Source organism: Trachypithecus francoisi, unplaced genomic scaffold, assembly GCF_009764315.1.
Source record: "Trachypithecus francoisi isolate TF-2019V2 unplaced genomic scaffold, Tfra_2.0 Lachesis_group21, whole genome shotgun sequence".
Lineage (NCBI taxonomy): Eukaryota > Metazoa > Chordata > Mammalia > Primates > Cercopithecidae > Trachypithecus > Trachypithecus francoisi.
This window is the reverse complement of record NW_022681467.1, coordinates 17935478-17959092: the sequence shown is the minus strand read 5'-3', so window position 1 is coordinate 17959092 and position 23615 is coordinate 17935478. Positions and strand designations below refer to the sequence as shown.

General features: G+C 39.4%; 1 protein-coding gene across 2 annotated transcripts in view; it reads left to right on the top strand.

Moving 5' to 3' along the window:
• PLCB1 (phospholipase C beta 1) overlaps positions 1-23615 on the top strand; it is a 763475-nt gene that overhangs the window by 559473 nt on the left and 180387 nt on the right. For both annotated transcript variants that reach the window (XM_033185644.1, XM_033185645.1), the window contains exons 11-12: positions 6872-7029; positions 17836-17918. In XM_033185644.1, the coding sequence (XP_033041535.1) occupies positions 6872-7029; positions 17836-17918 (241 nt within the window). The remainder of the gene's footprint in view (positions 1-6871; positions 7030-17835; positions 17919-23615) is intronic.

The following is a 23615-nucleotide window of genomic DNA, read 5'->3' as shown; positions in this document are numbered from 1 at the left end:
ATTGGTAGGTCAAGAATGAAATGACATGGGGGTCAAAGCTGTCTTCTTGTACTGAGACAGTACCTGGGAGAAGTTAAGTCCATTTCTTGGCGTGGGTCACAGGATGGGTGGCACTAGTTGGTCCATGAGAATTCAAGGGCTGAAAAATACCTTAAACACCAGCCTTAGGTTTTATAATAGTGATGTTATATATAGGAGCAATTAGGGAGGCTACAAATCTTGTGACTTCAGTCCTAAACCGTAATTCCGACCTTGTGGTCAATCTGTTAGTTCTACAAAAGTTGTTTTGGTCCCCAAGAAAGGAGGGGATTAGTTTTGGAAAGGGATTGTTATCATCTTTGTTTTAAAAGCAAACTATATACTAATTTCCTCCCATAGTTATCTTGGTCTGTGCTCAGGAATGAGCAAGGACAGTTAATTTGTGAGGTTAGAAGCAAGATGGAGTCAGTTTATATCAGATTTCTCTCACTTGTCATAATTTTTGCAAAGGCAGTCAAATCTACGTTCTCACAATATTACCTTGCCCCAGTACCAGTAGTTTATTTTCCTGCAAGGAAATTAAGGAGAATTCCATATAATTAGAAAAATATAAAAATATAAATACAGGCTCTTGAAGTTTTGCCTGAAATGCTGTTTCGACTCGTTCGTCAAAATTTGGTTTTACTTCACATATTATTGGTAGAATCAGTGTTTTAATTACAGATGAAAGTAATGTAGAAGTCCTATTTCTCAGAGGCCTTTGGATAAACTCAGATTTCTATGATATAAACATTCAAGTTACTCCAAACCAAATAAGAATGTTATAAAATAAAAATATAACCAATGACTAATCCAATTGAATCCTATTAAATTTTTAAATTAATATCTAGAAAATAATTTTGTTTTTATACTTTACAGCCATTTTCAGAACAAGTAGAAACTGTATTTATGGAAACATTATTTCATATAAAGAGTGACTGGTGGAAAAAAGAATGTTTTCCTATTCAAATGAGTTTAAGAAATGCTAGGTGCAAACAAAGGTTAGCACCTACCATAATGTGTTTTGAATATAAAATAAAAGGATCAGAGTCTCACAGTCATTAACTCTTCATCCTCCTTGTCACCACCCAACTTATTTTCTTGGAGCATTTTAAGGACTAATATTCCCAAAAAATGCTATCTAAATCCAAATAGGAAGAATTTCAATATTCAGGATATTTTCTTTGAGCATCTAATAGAACTGTAAAGATTAAATATACAGAATGAAAACCAATAAGTGTAGCAATGCATTATTATTATGTCTATTTGTCTGCTCATTATTGCCCCTTTGTTGAATATCAAGATTCCCAGAAGGAAAAATAAATTGGATCATTGAGAGAAATAGATGCACTCAATGAGTGGTTTTTAATTAGCATGGTCACTTTTTGGGTTTGGGGTGATTTTGGCAGTACCCCCAGTACTGATTATGTTTTAAATTATTGCTTTTCCTTGAGGAATCCACCCTTCTGACTCAAGAAAAAAAATCCTCCCAGGAAGAAACAGTATGCAGTAAATACAAACTATACTTGTGCACCTCTTCATAAACCTTCCCATACTCCCAACTATTTGGGAGATAATGGCTTCAGAAACACTGGAAAGGCAAAGTAGTCTATCTCCGGACAGTTAATATCTTCATTCAGATAAGAAGGAAACCATTGGATTTGAGGGTCTTGCTATCGCCAATAATCTGATGAATTAAATTATCTGACTGAATGTTTCCGATAATTATTCAACTCCTGTCCTCATGTGTAAGTTCTTGGCTGCAGAAAAGTTCTAAAAATGATGCCAGACCTAGCTGTACCCTTGCCAGTTATCCGCTACAAACCCAGACTTTAAGCATCCCTCCTCTCTTTCCCATCTCTCCCACTCATTTAGCCCTTAGCATATGCAACGTTTAATCATTTGCTTTTGGTTTAGAGCACACACACACCTAAGAAAGTCAGGTGGTAGAATGAAAAGATGAGCTTAGGAAATAAACAGGGCCCAGTTTAAAATGGCCTTCAAGTAAATGACATACTTAACTCATTTGAGCCTTGGTTTCTTTGTTTGTAAAACGGAGATAAATTAAAACAGCCAGGGTTCTTGTGGCTGAAAGTGATAGGATGCTATTATTTAATGGCTTAAAGAATTAAGCAGTGTATTACCTTACACAGCAAGGCACCTAGGAGCAGAGTGGTTGAGGATTGGTTAAATCAGGAATTCATTAATATTATGGAAGACCCAGGTGCTTTCTGTCTTTTTGGTCCACTTATGGTTTCAAGATGACTGTGCACTCTAAGCGCTACCAAGATCCACAAAGGAGATGGTGAAAGTTCTTGTGACCCTTCTAAGAGTGAAGAAAATGTTCCTAGAGTTTCCCTGACAGCCCCCACCTCCGTCCCCTCAATCTGGTAGGCATTCTTTATGCTGTGTTATATTTAGCTCAGAGTCACACCACACAGCAATGCCCACAGTAATTGCTAACATGGGCCATAGAACTATCATGACTGACTGAGAAGAATCAAGATTTACCCCAAGGCTGCAGAGAAGACCCTGAAGCATATCAGAACCTAGATAAAATATTTTATTGACAAGGAAAAAGAGAAAGAAGAGACAAAAGGGGAACTGGAAGTGTAAGAATGGGAAGAAATTTATGTTTGCCTCCCCACCTAGATGGTAAGGGTAAAGGAATATGTCTCATGTCATTTTCATATCCCCAGTAACCAGTATTTTGCCTCCTACAGAAAATGTTTTGGGGAATATGTACAAACACATAATGATGAAGTTCCTCTAATCAGTAAGGAATATACTTGAAGTCGTTTTCTCAAGAGTGGAAATGACTTTAGGCTCCTACATAGACACTTTGTCTCCTAAGCCATCTCATGGCAATTGCTCTGTGTTCAAGAGAGCACCATGGTTTCACTGGGGCAGCAGACAGATACCATGTAAGTGAGAAATCAGACCCAATGGATGCATCTAGAGATGGTCAAGACAAATAATACATTCTCTGCATTTTAGACAGTTTCCTCAGGTGTAGCCATGAGATTATATGCCCTGAATGGCTGTCATAGCATTGAAAGCAAGGAAATATAGTCCTCATCTCCATCTATTGAAGGGGACAATGACTATTGAAGAAGGCCACTGAATTCATAAATATATCACATTCTAGAATCTTCTTACCCTGGAGGTTGGAGGGAAGACATTAATGATAAATATGAAAACAGGCAATTAATCATCAGCCACTGCAAGATGAGAAATTCTTCAGAAGTTTGTGTTAATGGAAGGATTGCTATTTTCGATCTTCTGTTTTTTTCTATCCCTGGATGCCTTGGGTAATGTGAGACAAAGCTCAAGGGAATGTAACCAGCCACCCAAAATGAATGCAGTCAAGTGAGAAGTTGCAGAGCTGTGACTTGGAGCAGTATTATGAATTACTCTGAGAAGGAGCTTCAGCTCCCAAGTTCAATCATGGGCTTGGAATGTATTCCAGAGGGTGTTCAGAGCCAGGGAGAGATGATGTCAAATACTAGTTTCAGAAATACCAAGGGTTGAATGACTCATGACCTATCACTAATCTCAACCTTCAGCGATCCCCTAGCCCCAGAAGCTATATTTAGTCAATATATTCAAATGGAAATATAATGGGCAGATGAGATGTAATAATGAGGAGTTAAGAATTTTAGTGAACAAAAATAAATCAGCTTTGAGGCTTAAGGCAGAAAAGAAGAGAGTAACAGAGAATATGAATACATGTGTTTGAAAAATATTTCCATAAATGAAGTAAAACATACAGGGAACCTAATATGCATTCCAAGGAATAGCGTAATTATGGATAAATGTGGGTTTTCTTAAAGTATGCTTTCTTTGGCAGGCTTCCATTTCTAATAAAAAGTATTCATTTTAAGAATGAACAATGAGTTTACCTTGGAGGGATTCTTTTGGTCTTAGCTGTTGGACAATAAACTCTTTCTCTTTTTTATTCTTCAGTTTTTTCCCCACATTCCTTTGCATCTCACAAACCCAGCCTCATGCTTTACCATGGTTTTCAAAACATTAACTGATCAACATTCAAAAAATACATCAAATTCCTTCTAATTGTTCTTTGATTCAAAATATTCACAAGAAAATCTAAGGAAATGTTTCTCAAAACATTGAACCTCTTATTACAGAATGCTCTAGTGTCTGTTAGGTATTTATCTACTTTGATACACTGTTAAATCTGATTAAATTCATCACACTATCCTTACTAAAGTTAGTAACATTCAACTAGTATTAATGAAATTGATTCAGAAATTGTACAATTTGTAATTGTGTTGATATGGTCAGTAATGTGCTTAAACAATTCTCTAAACAGTACACACAAAAATCTGCTCTATTCTCTAATACAGATGTAATTTTCTGCAGGAGCAAGTATTTTAAATTAAATAACCTAATAATATTTGAATTATTCACTTCCTTTAGATATAGCTCCCCTTTAAGTTTAGGAAAAACATGTAAATGTTTGTCTTTTCCCCTTTACTCCCACTGTCCCCTTGTCCCTAATGCAAAAAAGACCTTTGTAAATCTTTGCCATGACAATGAACTTTGAGGCAATTATTAATGGCAATTTGATTATCCAGCATCAGGAACTTTCTAGGTCATTTTGTCAGCATTTCTGCTTTTCCAAATGCATCATTGTGTTAAAAACATCCCATTTTTCCAGTAAGGAAAAGTTATTATGCAGACCCACTTAATCAGCCTTTCAGTGCATTTACTAGGGCTCTATAGAACTCAAAAATGTCATCCTTTTGTTATGCTGATGGTTGAGTATTATGACATGCATATAAAAATAAAATTAAGCTAGTGGGCTTAATCCCATTTTATTTGTCCTGTGTGTCTCCACGGGGCACATCTTGTCCATTTCAAAGTCATTTTAACAGTTTGCATCAATATGCCATCTTTTACCTGGCTATTTAAAAAAATGATGGTAGACCAAATGTGGTGGTTTATGCCTGTAATCTCAGCACTTTCTGAGGCAGAAGCAGGAGGATCAGTTGAGCCCAGGAGTTTGAGACCAACCTGGGCAACATAAGGAGACCCTGTCTCTAAACAAAATACAGAAATTATTTGAGCATGCTCGTGCACATCAGTGGCCCCGGCTACTTAGGAGGCTTAGGAAGGAGGATGACTTGAGCCTGGGAGGTTGAGGCTTCAGTGAGCTATGATCACACCACTGCATTCTAGCCTAGGTGACAGAGTGAGATCCCATCTCAAAGAAAAAAGAAGAAAAACTTTTAAAAAATGATTGGGGCTTATAGAGTATAAATGAAAGAAAATCTTTAATAGGGAAAACCAAAGACTTAAATTTGTGTGTTGCAAATGGGCCTGTTGAAAGAGCTATTTATTATTACTCTTTCAAAAATAATTTATCCTGAAATTAGTGACTTCCATTGACTTAAGTAAAACAGGAGCTTTTGGCTTCCATGCCCTGTGTATTATAATCAAGGCCCTCAGACCTTTCAGGTGTTTTGATTATAATAATTCTCATCACTTTACTAGGGTATGTTAGTTCTACTCACAAAAGTCCAATTCTTGTAAAGTTTATCTTTTTCTTCTGTTGCTTGTGTTTTTGGTGTTGTATCTACAAACCCATTGCCTAATCAAGGTCACAAAAAATTTACTGCTATGTTTTCTCCTAAAGGTTTTGTAGTTTTAGCTCTTACATTTATACACTTGATCCAATTTGAGTTTAGTTCTGTATGGTATGAGGTAAGGACTCAAGTTCTTCTTTTTTTTTTTTTAAATGTGGCTATCCAGTTGTCCCAACACTATTGAAAAGACTGTTCTTTCGCACTGAATTGTCTTGGAATTGTTGAAAGTCAGTTGACCATAAATTGAGGGTTTAGTTTGGAAATCTCAGTTCTATTTCCATTAATCTATATGTCTATCTTTATGCCACTACCACATGGTCTTGATTACTGTAGCTTTGTTTTAAGTTTTGAGAAGTGTGATTCCTCCAACTTTGTTCTTATTTTTCAAGATTGCTTTGGCTATTTAAGGTTACTTACATTTCTGTATGAACTTTGGATCAGCTTGTCCCTTTTTTCCAAAAAAGCCTGGTGAGATTTTGATAAGAATTGTATCTTTAGGCCAATGGTGGGGAGTAGTGTCATCTTAGCAATACCAAGTCTTCTGTTCCATGAACATGAGATGTATTTCCATTTATTTGGGTCTTCTTTAGTTTCTTTCAACAACATTTTGTAATTATTAGAGAATAAGTTTTGCACTCCTCTGTTTAATTTAAATTTATTTTTTAGAAGAGCTTTTTAAAAACAGAATGTTTAGCTTTTCTCAGCATTTGTACCTTCAGCAAACATGTCAGAGGCAGCTGGCTTATATAAAAGAACAGTCTTCCAGCAATAAATTCTCATCAGGAGGCAGTCAGAATTAATAGAGTGAGTTTTGATGCTATAATCCTGGATCTTCTACTTCCTAGCAATGGAAACTTGGGCAACTGAACTCTGTGCCATTTTATTATGTGAAATGGGTAGTTGTTTTTTTATTAAATAGTCATACCACAGAGATTTTTTTGTGAAGATTAAATATTTAATGTATATACAGTCCAAAAACCTGTAATTGGCACATGGTAAAGAGTTAATAAACATGCATCGTTGTTATTGTTACAATGCCCTATCTTTCCCCAAACCACTACTACAGATTCTATTTGAGATTGAGCCATTACCTTCTGGTAAGTTGAGGCAGAAGAAAGGCAAAGAATAACTGCTCCAGCTCTTAGACTCTTTGTTTTCCCACGATTGAGGAACCTTTCTAAGAAAGCACCACTGTCTTCCTTGCTTCATGGGAATCTGGGGTTTGTTTTGTTGGTGTTTTATAGCTGGCCAACTGGCTGGAAACTCCTCTGTTGAGATGTATCGCCAAGTGCTTCTGTCTGGTTGTCGCTGTGTGGAGCTGGACTGCTGGAAGGGACGAACTGCAGAAGAGGAACCTGTCATCACCCATGGCTTCACCATGACAACTGAAATATCTTTCAAGGTAGGGTATATGAATGTTACTAAGAGAGGCAGCTGGGGACACCTGATTCCTTTTGGTTAAAGCCTTCTAAGGTAGAAAGTCCCAGTCATCACAATTAAGTCCAAAGGCTGTTAATCATCTTTGCAATTTCAGAGGCTAAAATTTGGCTATTTATTCATGAATAATTGGCATCAGGTGAATTAACCCATGCTAACCAAATTCTAAGGAAACTGTCTTGTGAAAGGAAATATCAATGTATTTGTCTTGTCCTCTTTAGCACTCTTACTTCTAATTTCTTGCATTTTATTTTTGTGAAATGTACATACTTAAAGAATACAGACAACATATCTATATGCTTTAACTAATGGCTATAAAGTATGCATCCATGTAACTACCATCTAAATTGAGAAATAGAAACTTGGGTGTACCTGAAACACTTCCATGTATCCATTCCCATCGGAATGACCTGTTTACCCTCAGAGGTGACCACTGTCCTGACTATTACAGTGATCCTACTTTGCACTTCTTTAGAGCACAAAGTACAAATTTATGTGCAGCCCTAAATGATGTAACTTCACCATTTTTTTCATTTGTAAATTGATTCACACTATAGTATACATTATTTTATGACTTGCTTTTTTCACTCCACATTGTTTAGAAGGTTCATTAATATTGTTTCAGGTAACTCTAGATTTTTTGACTTTCTTTTCATGATGATAATATTAATTACTACTGTTAATTATTATATAATACTCCATTCTGTGATGCTAGCTGTTGGAATGGTGATGCCAATCAGTCAAAGACCCCCAGGAACATACTTATGGTCAAGTTGGGTTTGTTTGCTCATACAACAAAGGAGAACACATGTTGTGGGGAGCTAGGGTATCTCAGTAAAAGTATATTAGCGAGGACTTACAGAACTTGGGCTTGTAGTAGGTGATTTGGGGGACGGTTCAAGGGAGAAGGGTTTTACAATGGATTGGGTGCTGTCAGCAAGCAGGAACAATCCTATGAGAGGGTATCTTAGTAAATCCTATCTAGGAAGCAGGACTAAAGCTGTTTCGATAAAGATGCATCAGTCATTCTTGTTAATGAGAAATGAGGTGCATTTGGTCTCTCTTCTTTCTCCACCCTTAGCTCTATTTTGCACCACAAAGGGCCTCACATTCATGTGTATGGACACCCAAGCCCAAATGTCTAACGTCTGTCCACATCTCCTGCAAAGAGCCTTCCCTAGGGGGTTGGGGCAGTTGGAGTAGGGGAAATCTGGGGTCCTAGGTACTTGGAGAGTGACTGGAGAAAGAAGGTGTGGGCTTCAGGGAAAATGTTCTCTTGGCTGACTCAGGCTTTTTCACCCCTTTAAATGGGAATCAGAAGAGAAGGGCTAGAGGACAACCTCTTGCACTAGGTCCCAAGGCATAAGCCCTATTGCCTGGGATACCTGGGTGTCAGGGAAGTGTCACCAACTCTTATCTGAAGCAACCAAGGAAACAGAGTCCAAGTATGTAAGTAACTAAGGTGAGTGGAGACGAGGCCGTTGAAAATGGGAGATTAGAGTACTGAGAAACTAGAATATGGGATGAATATAATGTTAATATCGCCAAGGTTAGTGAAAAAGCTTTGGATGAAGAAACTGTGAGCCACTTGCCAACTCTTTGCTGAATGAGGGTGGCTCAGTAGATGGCAGAAGTGAAGAAGAGGTAAAAACTCTTTTGGCTGCTTCATGGGAACTAGGATTTTTTTTTTTTTTTTAGAAGATTGAAAAGTAGTGTTTTAGAAGTAGCATTGAGAGCAAAAAGATCCCAAACCCAGCTTCTTACTGTGAAACACTTGAGATGTGAGAAAATAAACAGGGATCACTGAAGACAGCAGCTAACAAGAAGCAAGATTTTCAAGGGACAGCCAAGTTTCTGTTTAAACAAAAGGATTTTTCTGATCAAAGTTGCTGTATTAGACAATAATAAAAATGTTTTCAGCAGTAATATCATTCACACCTAAAAATACGCATATTATGTTGTGCCTAAGGAATATGACTTTTCATGATTTCTTCAACTTAGCCTACAATGCAATAATTATAGAAAATAGCATCCTTCACGTAAATTTTACGACAAAGTTGAATATGGGGTTGACGTTAATTCTGATTGAAATCTTTAAAAGGCTGTGTCTGTTCCGGAAATTGAGCACGATTATGACCCTTGCATTTTCTTAAGTGGAAAATCAATGTTTTTTTAATTCATTCCATAGTCCCACTTCCTCCCTCTCAGACCTTGCTGTGGTCCTTTGTCAACTACCTAAGATGCAGTTTAACATAGTTGGGCTCTTTAAGAAAAAGTGGAGACAGGTGACCCTCGTGTGAGCCAGTGCATCTTGGGCTCATCTGTCTGTTGATGGATGATGATGCTCCTGGAATGGCAGACAGCATGCCCTGATGGAGCTGAGAGCTGGTGGCACTGCACATTGTCCGTCCACCAGGAAGACCTGCCCCACTTCCCAGGCCACTGCCCTGTCTACCCTCCAGAGACATTGTGAGAAGCAATTGTTATTTTCTTAATAATTTAAAATCCTCCCAAGTTCTCTGAGTTCCTTGGGGGAGAATAAACAGCAAGCATATCCTAAGGCATATTTATTTTATGTGGAGCATTTGCTTCTTGGCCTCTGCCTGCCATCGAGTCAACCTGGAGTGACTCTCCTTGTGCACTCGATCATAGAAGTGGTTCTTCAATTACATCTGTAATCCCAGAGTCACGGGCTGGTTGAACACATCTTCCTGGGCTCTGGAAGCAAGGCTTCTCAACCACGTCCACACACTTGCCAGCAGGTGAGAGGCTTAAAGACGAAATCTAGCCCAGAATGCTGCTTTCTCTCTCTGCCTGCTAGAGTTGGGAGTGGGGAGGTAACCAGGATGGCTAAAGAGAGGAGTGAATTCATCATCCCAGTTGGTTTTTCTAGCTGTTCCTCCTGCTAATGCACATAGCAGGATAGACGGTTCTGGCTGAGATGTGGGTAGGTGACAGTGGGTGAGGATGGATGTGGGGAGTAGAAATGCCAACCTATTTTGCAGACAGATATACAGTAGCAAGGATGCTTTGCATCAGGACTGAGGCTAGAGGAAGGCAATTAAGTCACCTAGCAAGTAAAATTTAAGGGTGTCTTTGCTCTCAGGGCTGTGTAAGCACGGAGCTGGCACTGGAGAGTGAGTGGCTCTTTAAATTTTGCACTTGGTCGCTTCTCTTGCCTCATCCTAGTCCCAGCCCTGCTTGCTTGATTATCAGCCTGCAGTCTGCTTTCCCTGAACCCAGTGTGTAAGGTGACTTTGTAAGAAAGAGTAAGAAGAGAAACAGGGCACAAGGCCCTACATAATCTGCAATTCCCTCATTACCTTGTTTCTTACTGCTTTCCCCCTCACCCACTGGGCTCCAACTATACTGACCTTGCTGTTCCTTGGCTGTGCCAGGCTGGTCCCACCTCACAGCCTTTGCACAGGCTCTTCTCTCTGCCTGGAATGGTCTTCCCATAGGTATCTGCCTGGTTCTTCCCTTGCCTCCTTGAAGCCTTCCTCAAATGTTACCTTCTCAGTGAGGCCTCCTGGGACCGATCTATTTACTACTGTCACCAGCCACCACTCCCAATCCCCACACTTTATAACCCTGACATGCCAACTTTTTAGTATTGTATTTTCCTAAGGCTCGTATGATATCACCTTCTAACAATCTGCCTAATTTGCTTAATTCTTATGTTCCTTGTTTATTGTCTCTTCTACTAACGCATAAGCTCCACAAAGACAGGGCTCTTTGTTCTGTTCCCTGATCTGTCCCAAGTTGTCTTCTTTGAGCAGAACCCGACATATAGTAGGTGCTCAATAAATGTTTTTGGATGAATTTTCCCTTCCCAAAGCAAGTAGATCAAATATAGCATAACTTCCATTTTTAGTCTTTCTTGCCTCTGCTCATCAGATAAGTGAATTTGTCTTTCTCCATCCTACACATAATATGTTGGTAGAGGCAGGGAAAACATTTCCCCAACATTTGCCAGTTTTAGCTGCCCTGAACTTTTGGGCCAGATATTCACAGTAAAATGAGACTATATTCTATAGCTACACTGCATAGCACAGCAGCAAAATACATTGATTGCAGAGTTCATTTTTATGTCACCCAGTGTATCTGCTTTCAGTGTGTGTGACCTGGAAAACTTCTGTGTGATAGATCCCAAAAGCAAGAGATCCTATTGGCATTTTCTCCCTATTGACTGTATGGGTCAAAATAAAAACTTATGCTCTGGGAAAGGAGACATTCAGCCTCTTTATGAAGGGCTTTTTGTTTTGTAGTCTGGCTTTATTATTTGTCCCATGTATCTGTTTCTATGCCTCATCACATTAGTCTTCCTGGTGGCCTAGACATAGCAATTCACCACTTGGTTTTCATTCTATCTTCTCCCACCCAATATCCTTTCTCCTTATGCTTGACACCACCCACCCGCCTCTTTCCCTGGGTGGTTTTTCTCCTTTTAGGCAGCTTCCTTTTAACCAGCAATTATACAAGATGGAAAACTGGATAATGTAATAAAATATATGAGGAAAATGTATTAAATTTGAGTAGGTTAAATTGAGCATTTCTGAAAATAAAGTGTCATTCATTCCCTGAGAGAAACAATAATTTAGGATGCAATTTCACTGCTACCTAAATGCACATGTAAAATGGATATCCAAATACACCTACTGTTGTCTGTCAAGGATAAAGGATTTCAAGGGCAGTTTGTCTCACTGGAGTTTAGTAATTGACCCATACGGTTTATAGATTATTGAATGTAGTGCTGTAAGTCTCTGAAAAACAGTATTGGCTTGATAAGGAACAATGGAGCATTACTGTACTTTCACATCCAATGTCCACCAATTATGGCAAGTATGAAAGAGTGGAACTTAAAAGCTATAACTGGTTTTCTCATTCTGACTGATCACACACATCATACAAAATATTTCAAAGGCACAAAAGCATGAAAGTTCTCCAGTGGAACTTCTAAAGTTTTCAGTGGCTCTCAACTAAAAATTATTAGATGAAATTTAGTAATTCTTTTTTTTTTTTTTTTGGTTTAATAATTGCAAAAGATTTCCTAAGCTGCTAGCTAAAGTTATGGTAGAGATGGGGAGAGGTGGACAGAGAGAGGAGGGAGAAGGATGGGTGAGAAAGAGAGAAAGGTGAACACAGAAGGCAAGGATGCTCTCTGGAGCTGACTGCCAGGGGTCCAGTACCAGCTCTTCCATTCAGTTGCTGCAAGACCTTGGAGAAGCTTCCTTCCCAGTGCAAGTTTCCTTTGTTATCAGCAAAATGGAGATGATAATAGTGTTTACCTCCTGGGGTGATTATAAGTAAGCTTTCGTAACTGTACTTAATATACAAATATTGCTTAAATATGCATGGCATGCAGTGACTACTCTATAAATGTTAGCTTCTGATGTTATCATTGAAATGCATAAAAGTCAAATGTTAGCTTTCTTTCTGTAAATATAATGGTTGTGTATTACATGGGCATGGACTTATTAAGCCAGAGTGAAGGTGGGGGGCTGAATTAAGTCATCTGTAAGGCTGCCATCCTCTACGTGGGCATCCTCTACGCTCAACCCATGGCATCCACTTCACTTCCAGGAAGGTACCAGAAGCCCAAATTGTAGTAAACTAAACACAGCCTAGGCCTTGGTTAGGGGCCCAGTAGGAGCAGAGAAGGGAACAACAGATGAGCTTGGATGCTCCACTGCAAACATGAGTCCTAAGTCAAGCACACAAGATCAGAAGTACACAATGTCAGAGTCAGGACAAAGGGAAAAGCAGGGGAAGCAAGACAGGAAAGTATAGGAACCCCAGTGGCCCAGTTGTAGTTCAGACCACACTAGCATCCCCACTGTGGGAAGAGAGAACGAAACCCAGGGAGCTACGAAGATGGGGAACATGGACTCCCTACAAGTCTAAGAGCGGGCCCAGAGAAGCACTCACATTTTATCAGCCTAAGATAAAGATATGAGAGAGATTTGACCTGAAGTTAAATACCCACTTCCTAAATTAGAGGAGGGGAGGAGGGGCTTACCCACCTTCAGATTTGACTCTCCTTGGCCTAAATACCAATGAGGCGAGCCCACAATCCACTTTCATTATTAAAGGCAGCTGGAGAAGTTCTCAAATAGACAATGAAGAGAGCCATCATCAGAAAAGTTAGCAAAGCTGGCCAGCGCAGTGGCTCATGCCTGTAATCCCAGCACTTTGGGAGGCTGAGGCAGGTAGATCACTTGAGGTCAGAAGTTCAAAACCCGCCTGGCCAACATGGCGAAACCCCATCTCTACTAAATATGCAAAAAATTAGCTGAGTGTGGTGATATGTGCCTGTAGTCCCAGCTGCTTGGGAGCTGAGGCACAAGAATTGCCTGAACCAAGGAGGCAGAGGTTACAGTGAACCGAGATCATGCTACGGCACTCCAGCCTGGGCAACAAAGCAAGACTTCATTTCAAAAAAAAACAGGTAGCAAAGACTAACTACACTTTTGTTTACATGTATATTTGAAGGACTTTAAAAAAATTACAGCTCAATGTTTATTGGAAATTTCAGCCATGAAGTTGTTAAAAAATTAATCTGGCTATTGAGTATGAATCAACATTCAACCTTCTATAATACAAAATTACATTTACTTTGGTTACAAGTTTTAAGCTTTGCTTAAGCCAATGATCAGACTAGTCCAAAGGTCAACAGATTATCTTCTGCAGGCCACATTTATCCTGCCATCTACTTTTGTGAATTAAGCTTTGTTGGAACACAGCCACATCCAATCATTTGCATATTATCTGTGGCTACTTTGGGGCTATGCATTAGTCTGGACTGGCTCTCTTTCTAGAGAGACAGAGTTATTAAAAGGAACCGGCTCATGTGGTTATGGAGGTTGAGAAATTCCAAGATCTTCAGTTGACAAACTGGAGACCCAGCTGACCTAATAGTACAATAGCAGTCCCGATCCAAAGGCGTAAGAATAAGGAGAGCCAATGGTGCAAGCTGCAGTACAAGTCCAAGTCTCAAGGTAGGAGAAGACTGATGTCCCAGCTCAAAAAGAGTCGAGCAGAAACAGCAAATTCTCCTTTACTCTGTCTTTTTTTTTTTTTTTTTTTTCCGATTCAGGCTTCCAGTGGATTGAATGAGGCCCATCCACATTAGGGAGGGCAGGCTGCTTAACTCGGTCTACCAATGTAAATGTTAATCTCTTCCAGAAACCCCTCACAGAGACACCCAGAAGAATGTTTAACCAAATATCTGGGCACCCCATGACCCAGTCAAGTTGACACATAAAATTAATCATCACCAGCTTCAAAGGCAGAGTTGAATAGTTGCCGTAGAAATAGAAACTCTATGTCCAGCAAAGCCTAAAACACTACCTGGTCCTTTATGAAAAATGTGTGCTGATCTCTGAGCTAGTCAACAGAAGAATGAATGGGAACACAACTAGATAAATTCTGTTTCTCTTCTGTCACATATCAGGAGTTCATTCATTCATTTGAAAGTATTTTGTGAGCATCTAGAATGTGCCTTAGCAGAACAGTGAAGAAAACAAGTTCTTACCTCAAGAAGTTTACACTGTCTAGTGAGGAAAGATAGATCAAAATAAACACAAAGATACAGTGCATAGAAACATGCCCTTTAAAACAATCTAAATCAGTGGACAAGGAAAAGAGAGAGCTGAGTTATGCTGTCTGGATGGTGGAGGCAGGCCTTTGGTAAGGTGATGTTTAGGCACAGATGCTGTACTTACTCCCAAATCAATGCAATATATCATGCTTTCATGTGAGTATTTTTGACTGAAGGAACATAGTGCAAAGATGGTGAGATGAAAGCATGCCTGATATATTCAAGGAAAAGCAACAAGATCAATGGACTGTATCCAGGTGACAGAGAGGGAGAGGAAAAGGAGATGAATTTAAAGAAATGGCAGGTGCCAGATCAAGTTAGGCTCTGTAGATTATGATAATGAATTTGGACTTCATTCCATGTGAAATGGGAGGTCATTGGAAAGTTTATTAAAAGGAGCGAAACTGTCTACTCATGTTTAGGAGCAATGACTCTGGCTATGGTGTGGAATACAGCGGCAAGCACTAGAAGCCAGGAAAGCAGTAAAAAGACTGTATCAGTCAGCTTCTCCTAGGTTTTTCTGCAATAAGAAGAAACTCCAGGATCACAGTGATTTACAGCCACAAAGGTTTACTTCTCACTCAGGTTAGATGTCAGCTGTGGCTCTGATTGCTATTGTTTGGAATTCATATTGAAAGAACAACCCCCATCTATGATATCAGTGGACTCATGGGAGAAGAGAAAGAGAAATGGCTGGACAACAACATGATGGATCTTCAAGACTCTACTCAGCAGCAGCACATGTCATTTTCACACACAGGCCCCTGGCCAAAATAAAACACATGGCCAAGCCTATGGTCAACAGAGTGTGTAGATAGAATCCTCCCAAAGGAAGGGGGAAGCCAATAAGTCGCAATGATGATAAAATCTAACACAGCAGTGACTGCAGTGGTTTTTGTATCAGGATGATCGCAGTGGAGGTGCTGACACTTGACTGTACTCGGGATCTATTTTGGACAAGATTGCTGAGGAATTGAAAGATGTGAGAGAAGGAGAGGAGGCGAGAATGGCTCTACTGTATTTATCCTTTACCTGATACACTAGTGCCAAATTTATGAAATAAACAAAATCCAGCCCTTTTTTTCCCACACTTAGTATCCACATCCTTGATGACCTCTATTCTCAGTTCTTTTGAGGGCTTTGCTCTTAGTTGGCTGAGATTATTAGCTGCATGGAAGTTGCTGCAATGGTTGGGTATTAATAAGCTCTAGAGTCAGACAAATCTTCCTGGGGTTTAATCCCTTCCTGGGATTCTCTTCTCTATGACTTAAGGTAAGTCAGTTAATATCTCTGCACCTTAGTTGAACTGAGAATATATAACCATGATGAGCTGAATCCTTTGCCTTCCCTTGCTGCGTCTTCACAACAGATCTGTGAAGTGAGGTTTATTGCCCCCACTTTATAGGTCAGCAAACCAATACTCAGAGGCATTAAGTGATTTTCCTAAGGTCACACAGCTTGTAAATCTCAGAGGCAAGGATTCAAAACAGACTTTTGAATCCAAAGCCTGTGCTCAAATAAATCAAATATAGCATTTAAAATCTGGATGTTGCTTACCTTTTATAGTGCTTGCTCTTTTTTTTTGACAGACTCAACTATCATAAAAGTTAAACTGATTATGTATGAAAAATAATCTGTGAGTTCATTTCTAAGAAACAGTAAAAGTGATTCTTCTCGCTCCATGCAGGCAAATCCTTCTTAGAGGATATATGCAAATGTAGTACAGAATTAGAAAGCCTTATTTATATTCTAGGGCCAGGGAAATAGTTTTGAGGAGTGGATATAAAGAACGCTATACATTGAATGGGGAAGGTAGAGACGATAGCAGAAAAGGCTCAGGCATAAGGAATAGGAGTGGAAATCCCTACTTAAAAGGAGAATATGAAAAAAATAAATATAACTAAAAACAAGTGTATGGGAATATGAAACCTCACTACTACTGAAAGTGATGTAATTAAATAATAAATGAGACTGCACTTTACTACCATTTAAGTAAGAAAAACATTTTTAAGAATAATGCCCCAAACTGGTGAATATGCATTGAAATCTGGTCCTGCATGCCTTATTCTGGGCAATCTAAAATGAAAAGCAATCTGAAGATACATGAGGGACTGTAAGAGTATTCATATTCTTAAATCAAGAATTCCCCTTCTGAGAATTCATTCCCAGAAAATCATTCAAGATATTAGGGAAAAAATGAAGATGTTCTTTGTAGAATTATTTGAATGACAACTCTGAAAATGTAGCTGTCCGACAGTTGGGGAATGGTTAAATCAATTTTGATACCTTTACTTTCTAGAATTTTGTACACATATTGAAACTTGTGGCATATACATTTTTTAAAATGCAGATTGAAAATTGAAGCACTGATACATGTTACAACATGGATGAACTTTGAAACCATGCTAAGTGAAAGATGGTCAGTACAAACAATCATATATTGGATGGTTACATTTATATGAAATAATTAAAATAGGCAAATCTATGAAGACATAAAGTAGATGAATGATTGCCTGGGACTAGGTGTGTGGGGTGGGATGCAGGAATGGGGAGTGACTGCTAGTGGGTACATGGTTTCTTTTTGAGGCAATAAAAATGTTCTAACTTACATTGGGATGGCGCTCGTGTGACTCTGAATATACTAAAAACCATTGAACTGTACACTTTTAATGGGCAGATTATATCTCAAAAAAGTTACATCTCAATAACAATGCTTTTTAAAAATACAAGTTGAGTATATACTGTAATTAAAACTAAACTACATAAATACATGAGAGACAGACTAGAAGTGAATATAATGAAATGCGGACAATGGTTTGGTTCAGAAAGTGGATTTGTGGGTGAAAATTTTTGCCTTCCCTTACTGTCCCAAATATTTATATATGATTAGATTTCTTTCATTATTAAAAAATAGATAACAATTAGCAGACAGGAGAATCCTTTCCTTTGCATTTCTCTCTCACCAAAATCCAATCTTCTTATAACTTTGCAGAATCAAGAGTCAGAAATAGCACTGTCCAGCAGCCCTCGAAATCCCTTCTAGCCATTTCAGGCCATTTGATACAATTCTCTGAATGGAAAAGACAACTATATTAATAGATTTAATACCCCTCCAGAATATACAGATGAAAACTTCTGGCATACTGAATATCCATGTGTTCTCATTTTTAGGAAGTGATAGAAGCAATAGCGGAGTGTGCATTTAAGACTTCACCTTTTCCAATTCTCCTTTCATTTGAGAACCATGTGGATTCGTAAGTATTCAACATATTCAGGAAAGAGTCTTTTTCCCAAATGGGGCATACTGAGTAATTGTTTATCAGATTTAAAATTATTTGACATTATTAATGGTGTTCTTCAGTCATGTTATATATTAACTGGCATGTTTTCATTTGTAGGTAATGGAATTCACTTAAAATAATCAACATTAAAATTGTCCATTGGACTTGTAGGATCTATTTTCATACCATAGTATGGTTTTTAAATTAAAATCTCTTCTTTTTGCAATGCAATGGAACGTGTTTTCCTACACAATACATGTCTCTGTTATAGATTTGGGGTGCTGTGGGCTACTTTTATAACCGTCCTTCATGAGTTCCTTCTATGCACACAATTTGAGTCCAACATCACCTTTTGGCAGGTGGAGGGAGAGCTGTGAATTCCATTTTACCAATTTGCACTTACACAGAACTCAGTTCACCAAACCTCCATATTCCCCCTTTTCACTGGCTTTCCTGTTTGTTAATATTTGTATTTGCCAATTTCAAAATAGCCTGCATGTATTGCTGAGCTACACAAAGAAAAGGTTATTTTGACTTCACTGTTTTATATTCATTTTATCACACATTACCAAAGAGAGACACATTTATATCTAATAGATGTATATTAGTTTATCATGTAGTTACTCACTTTAAAGAGCTACAGAATGAAAGATTGTTATCCATATTGAATGAAAGCCCCCTCTTTCATTTCAGGAACCTAAGCCAGAATTTTCAGCTAAAAGCCAGCAGCACCTGTCCTAATTTGGATTACAAGTTTCTTTTTACCCTCCTTCCTAATGAGAGCCTTTCCCAGGTCACTGAGCCTCTTTGTCCAAATAATTTGCAACACGTGCTTCAATTCTCTAATTGTTAGATAATTCACTAAATATTAAAGATGCAGATTGGTCATGAGCACATTTCAACTTGAAGAATTTCTAAGTAGTTAAATGTGACAATTTTATAATTATCTGTATTTTTTAAGTTTGCCCTCCAGAAATCCATATTACGTTTACTGGCTTGTGGTTCTGTTTCATTATGCAACAATCATTCAATGAATGATGTAATCCTTTGGCACATAGCTTCTCCAATGCTTCTGAGGGTCAAAGGAAGAGAAAGGAATTTATTCTGTTCCATGCTATTTCTGTTCTTACTCAAAGGGGCACCTCTTTAGAGGCTGTATTTAATACCTAGTTTGCTGTGATGGTTCTGCTTTGCAATTGACTCTGTTAAACAATTTCTCATCTCTGTCCATTCATTTGTAATTGGCCTGTAACAATGTGTATTAGTCCATTCTTGTACTGCTATAAAGAAATGCCAGAGACTGGGTAATTTATGAAGAAAAGAGGTTTAATTGGCTCACAGTTCCACAGGCTGTACAGGAAGCCTGGTGGCATCTGCTTCTGGGGATGCCTCAGGGAGCTTTTACTCATGGGAAGACAGAGTGGAAGCAGGTGTCTTACATGGCAGGAGGAGGACTAAGAGAGTGAGGAGGTGTCACACACTTTTAAACAACCAGATCTCGTGAGAACTCACTATCACAACAACAGTACCGAGGGCAATGGTGTTAAACCAAAAGAAATCACCCCCATGATCCAATCATCTCCCAACAGGCCCCACTTCCAACATCGGGGGTTACAATTTGACATGAGATTTGGGCAGAGATGCAGATTCAAACCCTATCACAATACTTTAGCACTTTTCTTTCAGGCATTGTAGTTTCGACCTGAGGACGCTTTTTTTCTTTTTTTTTTTTTAATAGAAGAAGGGCATCTGGCATACTTTTCTTTTTTCCTTTCTTTCTTTTCTTTTCTTTTTTTTTTGTTTTTTGTTTTTTGAGACGGAGTTTCACTCTTGTTGCCCAGGCTAGAGTGCCATGGAGCGATCCTGATTCACTGCAACCTCCGCCTCCCGGGTTCAAGTGATTCTCCTGCCTCAGCCTTCCGAATAGCTGGGATTACAGGCCTGCGCCACCATGCTCGGCTAATTTTGTATTTTTAGTAGAGACGGGGATTCTCCATGTTGGTTAGGCTGGTCTCGAACTCCCAACCTCAGGTGATCCGCCCACCTTGGCCTCCCAAAGTGCTGGGATTGGCATACTTATTTTCTTAAAGAGATGTTTCTATTTAAATTAGACAAAATGGAAGGCTATGGTTCCATTCTGTATTGTCACACCTGCTACACTGAGCTTCCCCTTGACATAGCCAGAAAAATATCAACCGCCACTACCACCAACCTAATAGCTAACCTTTATTAAACATTTTTTTGTGGCAAGCAGTTTTTGAAATATTTTACAAGCCTCAGCTCATGTAAGCCTCACCACAAACCCAGGTGCTTCTAAGAGTAAATATTATCATTATCACCATTTTACAGATGATGAAACTGAGTCCTAAAAAGGATGAACAACTTGCTCAAGGCCATGTAACTAAAACATGACAGAGATGGGATTCCAATCCAGTTAGTGTTTCTTCAAAACGCACACTTTTAACCAACATATCTCCTACGCCTAAACAGAAGCATCACGAGCCTTCAAAACATCAAATTCAGACAATGAGAGCATCCACCAGGCAATGGCCAGCAATTGTTCACCTCTGTGGCTTGTAATGCTTAAACACAAGATGGTTTTTGCAGTTCTTCACACCAGTCATTTAGAGATCCAGAACTGGACATGAAAACTAATTTCTGCATCATGCACAAAGCCAAAGAGACTAGTGCCATTGTACTGCCCTTACTGGCTTAAAAATGATAAATTTAGCTATGAAAAATTCATTAATAACTTATATATGACAAAAGAAAACAGGAAAACAGCCTTTCCAGGATGCCGTGATTGTGTCCCAAGCCACTGAGATAATGGAATGGCAGTGAAATACTAAAAGATAAAATTCTATTGTGGAGGAAGTGGGTGGGAGTTGCTTGCTTCATATTTCCCTTGTCCTTCAGATATCAAAACTGCTCAGCCACCATTCTTTCCTGGGAGGCTAGCACACACCCAAAGAAAACCGATAAGCTTTCCCTTCGCTGGTAAAACCCCATGCTTGACTTGTGAGTCACCTCATCTAGTTCCTGAACCCATAGCAGGCAGTAGCAGCACTCTTTCCCACTAAACCTAGAAGTAACCTCAGAATCCTTCTCAGCACAGTGACCTCGGAACAGACCAGCAAGACATCTGACACCTATCTGCCATCTCTGATAAACTATTTTATTCCCCTGTGTGCTGCATATATGGAATTTCAGATTTAGAACTCTGGTCCCAGCTCACTTGGGCCACACGTCCAAAACAAATTTACACTAGAAAAAAAGGAGAAAAGGACTGGGCACGGTGGCTTACTCCTGTAATCCCAGAATTTTGGGAGGCTGAGATGGGCGAATCACGAGGTTAGGAGATCGAGACCATCCTGGCCAAAACGGTGAAACCCTGTCTCTACTACAAATACAAAGTGGGTGTGGTGGCGGGTGCCTGTAGTCCCAGTTACTCAGGAGGCTGAGGCAGGAGAATCACTTGAACCCGGGAGGCAGAGGCTGCAGTGAGCCGAGATCATGCCACTGCACTCCAGCCTGGGTGACAGAGTGAGACTTTGTATCAAAAAAAAAAAAAAAAAAAATTAATTTATTAAAAAAGAAAGAAAAAACGAGAAAAGCCACTGAAATTTCTGGTTTTCTCTCCCAATATCTGAAGTCACCTATCCATGGACAATAAAAGGGAATCTGCTATTAGCTGCTTTCAATGTATCCTGTTGCTACATCGGAATCTCATGAAGTATCTTCAAAATGCAGATTTCTGAGCTACACTCTTACCCTGACTTAGAATTTCTAGAAATAAGACTTGAAAATATATTTTTGAAAGCTCTACTTGACTCTGACATCCTACTTGTGAACCAGCACTTTTATAAAAAGAATTCTACACCAAATTCAAGTAAAGTAAGCTTTACCCATGTTCAGCCACAGAAAACTGTGAAATTTTGAACAAGGTTCTTAATTTCCATGGATTGCAGATTCCTCCTTTGTAGGGAAAGAAGTTGGTTTAATTCAGATTGGAGGATTTACCCCCAAGAAATCAAGTGAGTTCCTCAGTCAGGAAAACTGACCTCTGCCCCAGACCTCTGCCCTGACCTCTGTCCCAGCATATAATAAAATACTATTTTATTATGCTCAGAAATGTCTGCTATGACCTAAAGTTCAAAATGCATTTGTGATTTTTTTTTCCTCTCACTTCATCTCCATGATAGCTGATACTGATGCTCTAAACACGTCAGGATTTTGTTTTTTTGCTAATTGCAATTTTAATGCCTTTTATTTCTGCAGTTCTGACCTGCAATTAAAGTCGGTTTGTTTTCCTCTGACTTTTTCAAATCAGTATTTGCTCTCTGGTCTGATTTAGTTCCATCAGGTGGTGTGCATGTTTATTGAGAACGTGGATAGCCTGATTACCAAATAGCTCATTTTACTTTTTGCTTGGACACCTATCTCTTGTTCTGTCCATCTCAGTTGATTCTGAGGCAGGTTTTGTTTTTGCTTTTGTTCTTGTTTGTCTGTTTGGTTTGAGGGTCTCGCTCTGTCACCCAGGCAGGAGTGCAGTGGTGCAATTTCGGCTCACTGCAACCTCTGCCTCCTAGGTTCAAGCGATTCTCCTACCTCCTGAGTAGCTGGGATTACAGGCACGCACCACCACAACTGGCAAACTTCTGCATTTTTAGTAAAGACAGGGTTTCACCATGTTGGCCAGGCTGATCTTGGACTCCTGACCTCAGGTCATCTGCCCACCTTGGCCTCCCAAAGGGCTAGGATTACAGACGTGAGCCACCACGCCCAACCCTCAGGCGGGTTCTAAACGTCTACATTAGACATAGATTCTTGTTCTTAAAAATGTGGTCCTCAGACCAGCAGCATCTACATCGCTGGTGAGCAAGTTAGAGCTGCAGCCGAGTCCTGGGCCCCACCCTGGACTCTGTGTTGGACTCTTCATTTTAATAAGACCCCAGGTGACGTGAATGAAATAGAAGAGCTAAGCTGTAACCACCATGGTTTATTAACCACCTGCATCAGAATTATCTGCAGGCTGGCTTAAAATGCACGTTCCAGGGCTTTTGTCCCAGCTACGTGAATCAGGGGACTTGGACTTGATCCTGTCACCTGCGCATTAACAGCTCAGGTGATTCCTTAGTGGAACTGAGTGATAATCATGGCTCCAGTAAAATCTTTATCTGGGCCTGATTTGGGGACTTCCTGACAGAGGACACCTGTTTGGGGATATTTGGGACATCTCCCTGAAATTCCTCTACTGGAGAGAATATGGTTCCCTGGAAAATCCTGAGAGCAGGGCTTTCAGGTAAAACGCTCTGCTTTCACTCCAGGTGTTTGATCAGAGATAATTCGGGGCTCCCAATTTCCAACATTCAGGAAAAATGTCATCAACTTCAGCACATGTTGACTTATTTTAATCAATCACAGTGGTTTTCAAACTTGAACACACACCAGAATGAAGAGGGCTTGTTAAGATGCAGACTCCAGTGTCCCAGAGTCTCTGATTCAGAATCTGCACTTCTAACAAGCTCCTGGTGATGATGATGCTGATGGTTCAGGGACCACACTTGAAGAAGTAATGCTCCATGATATTGAGCAGCATCTTTCTGTAAAAGGGAAATGGAGGGTTTGGCCATTTCTTTAGTGTACTCTGGAACATGTCGTCCCAGCACA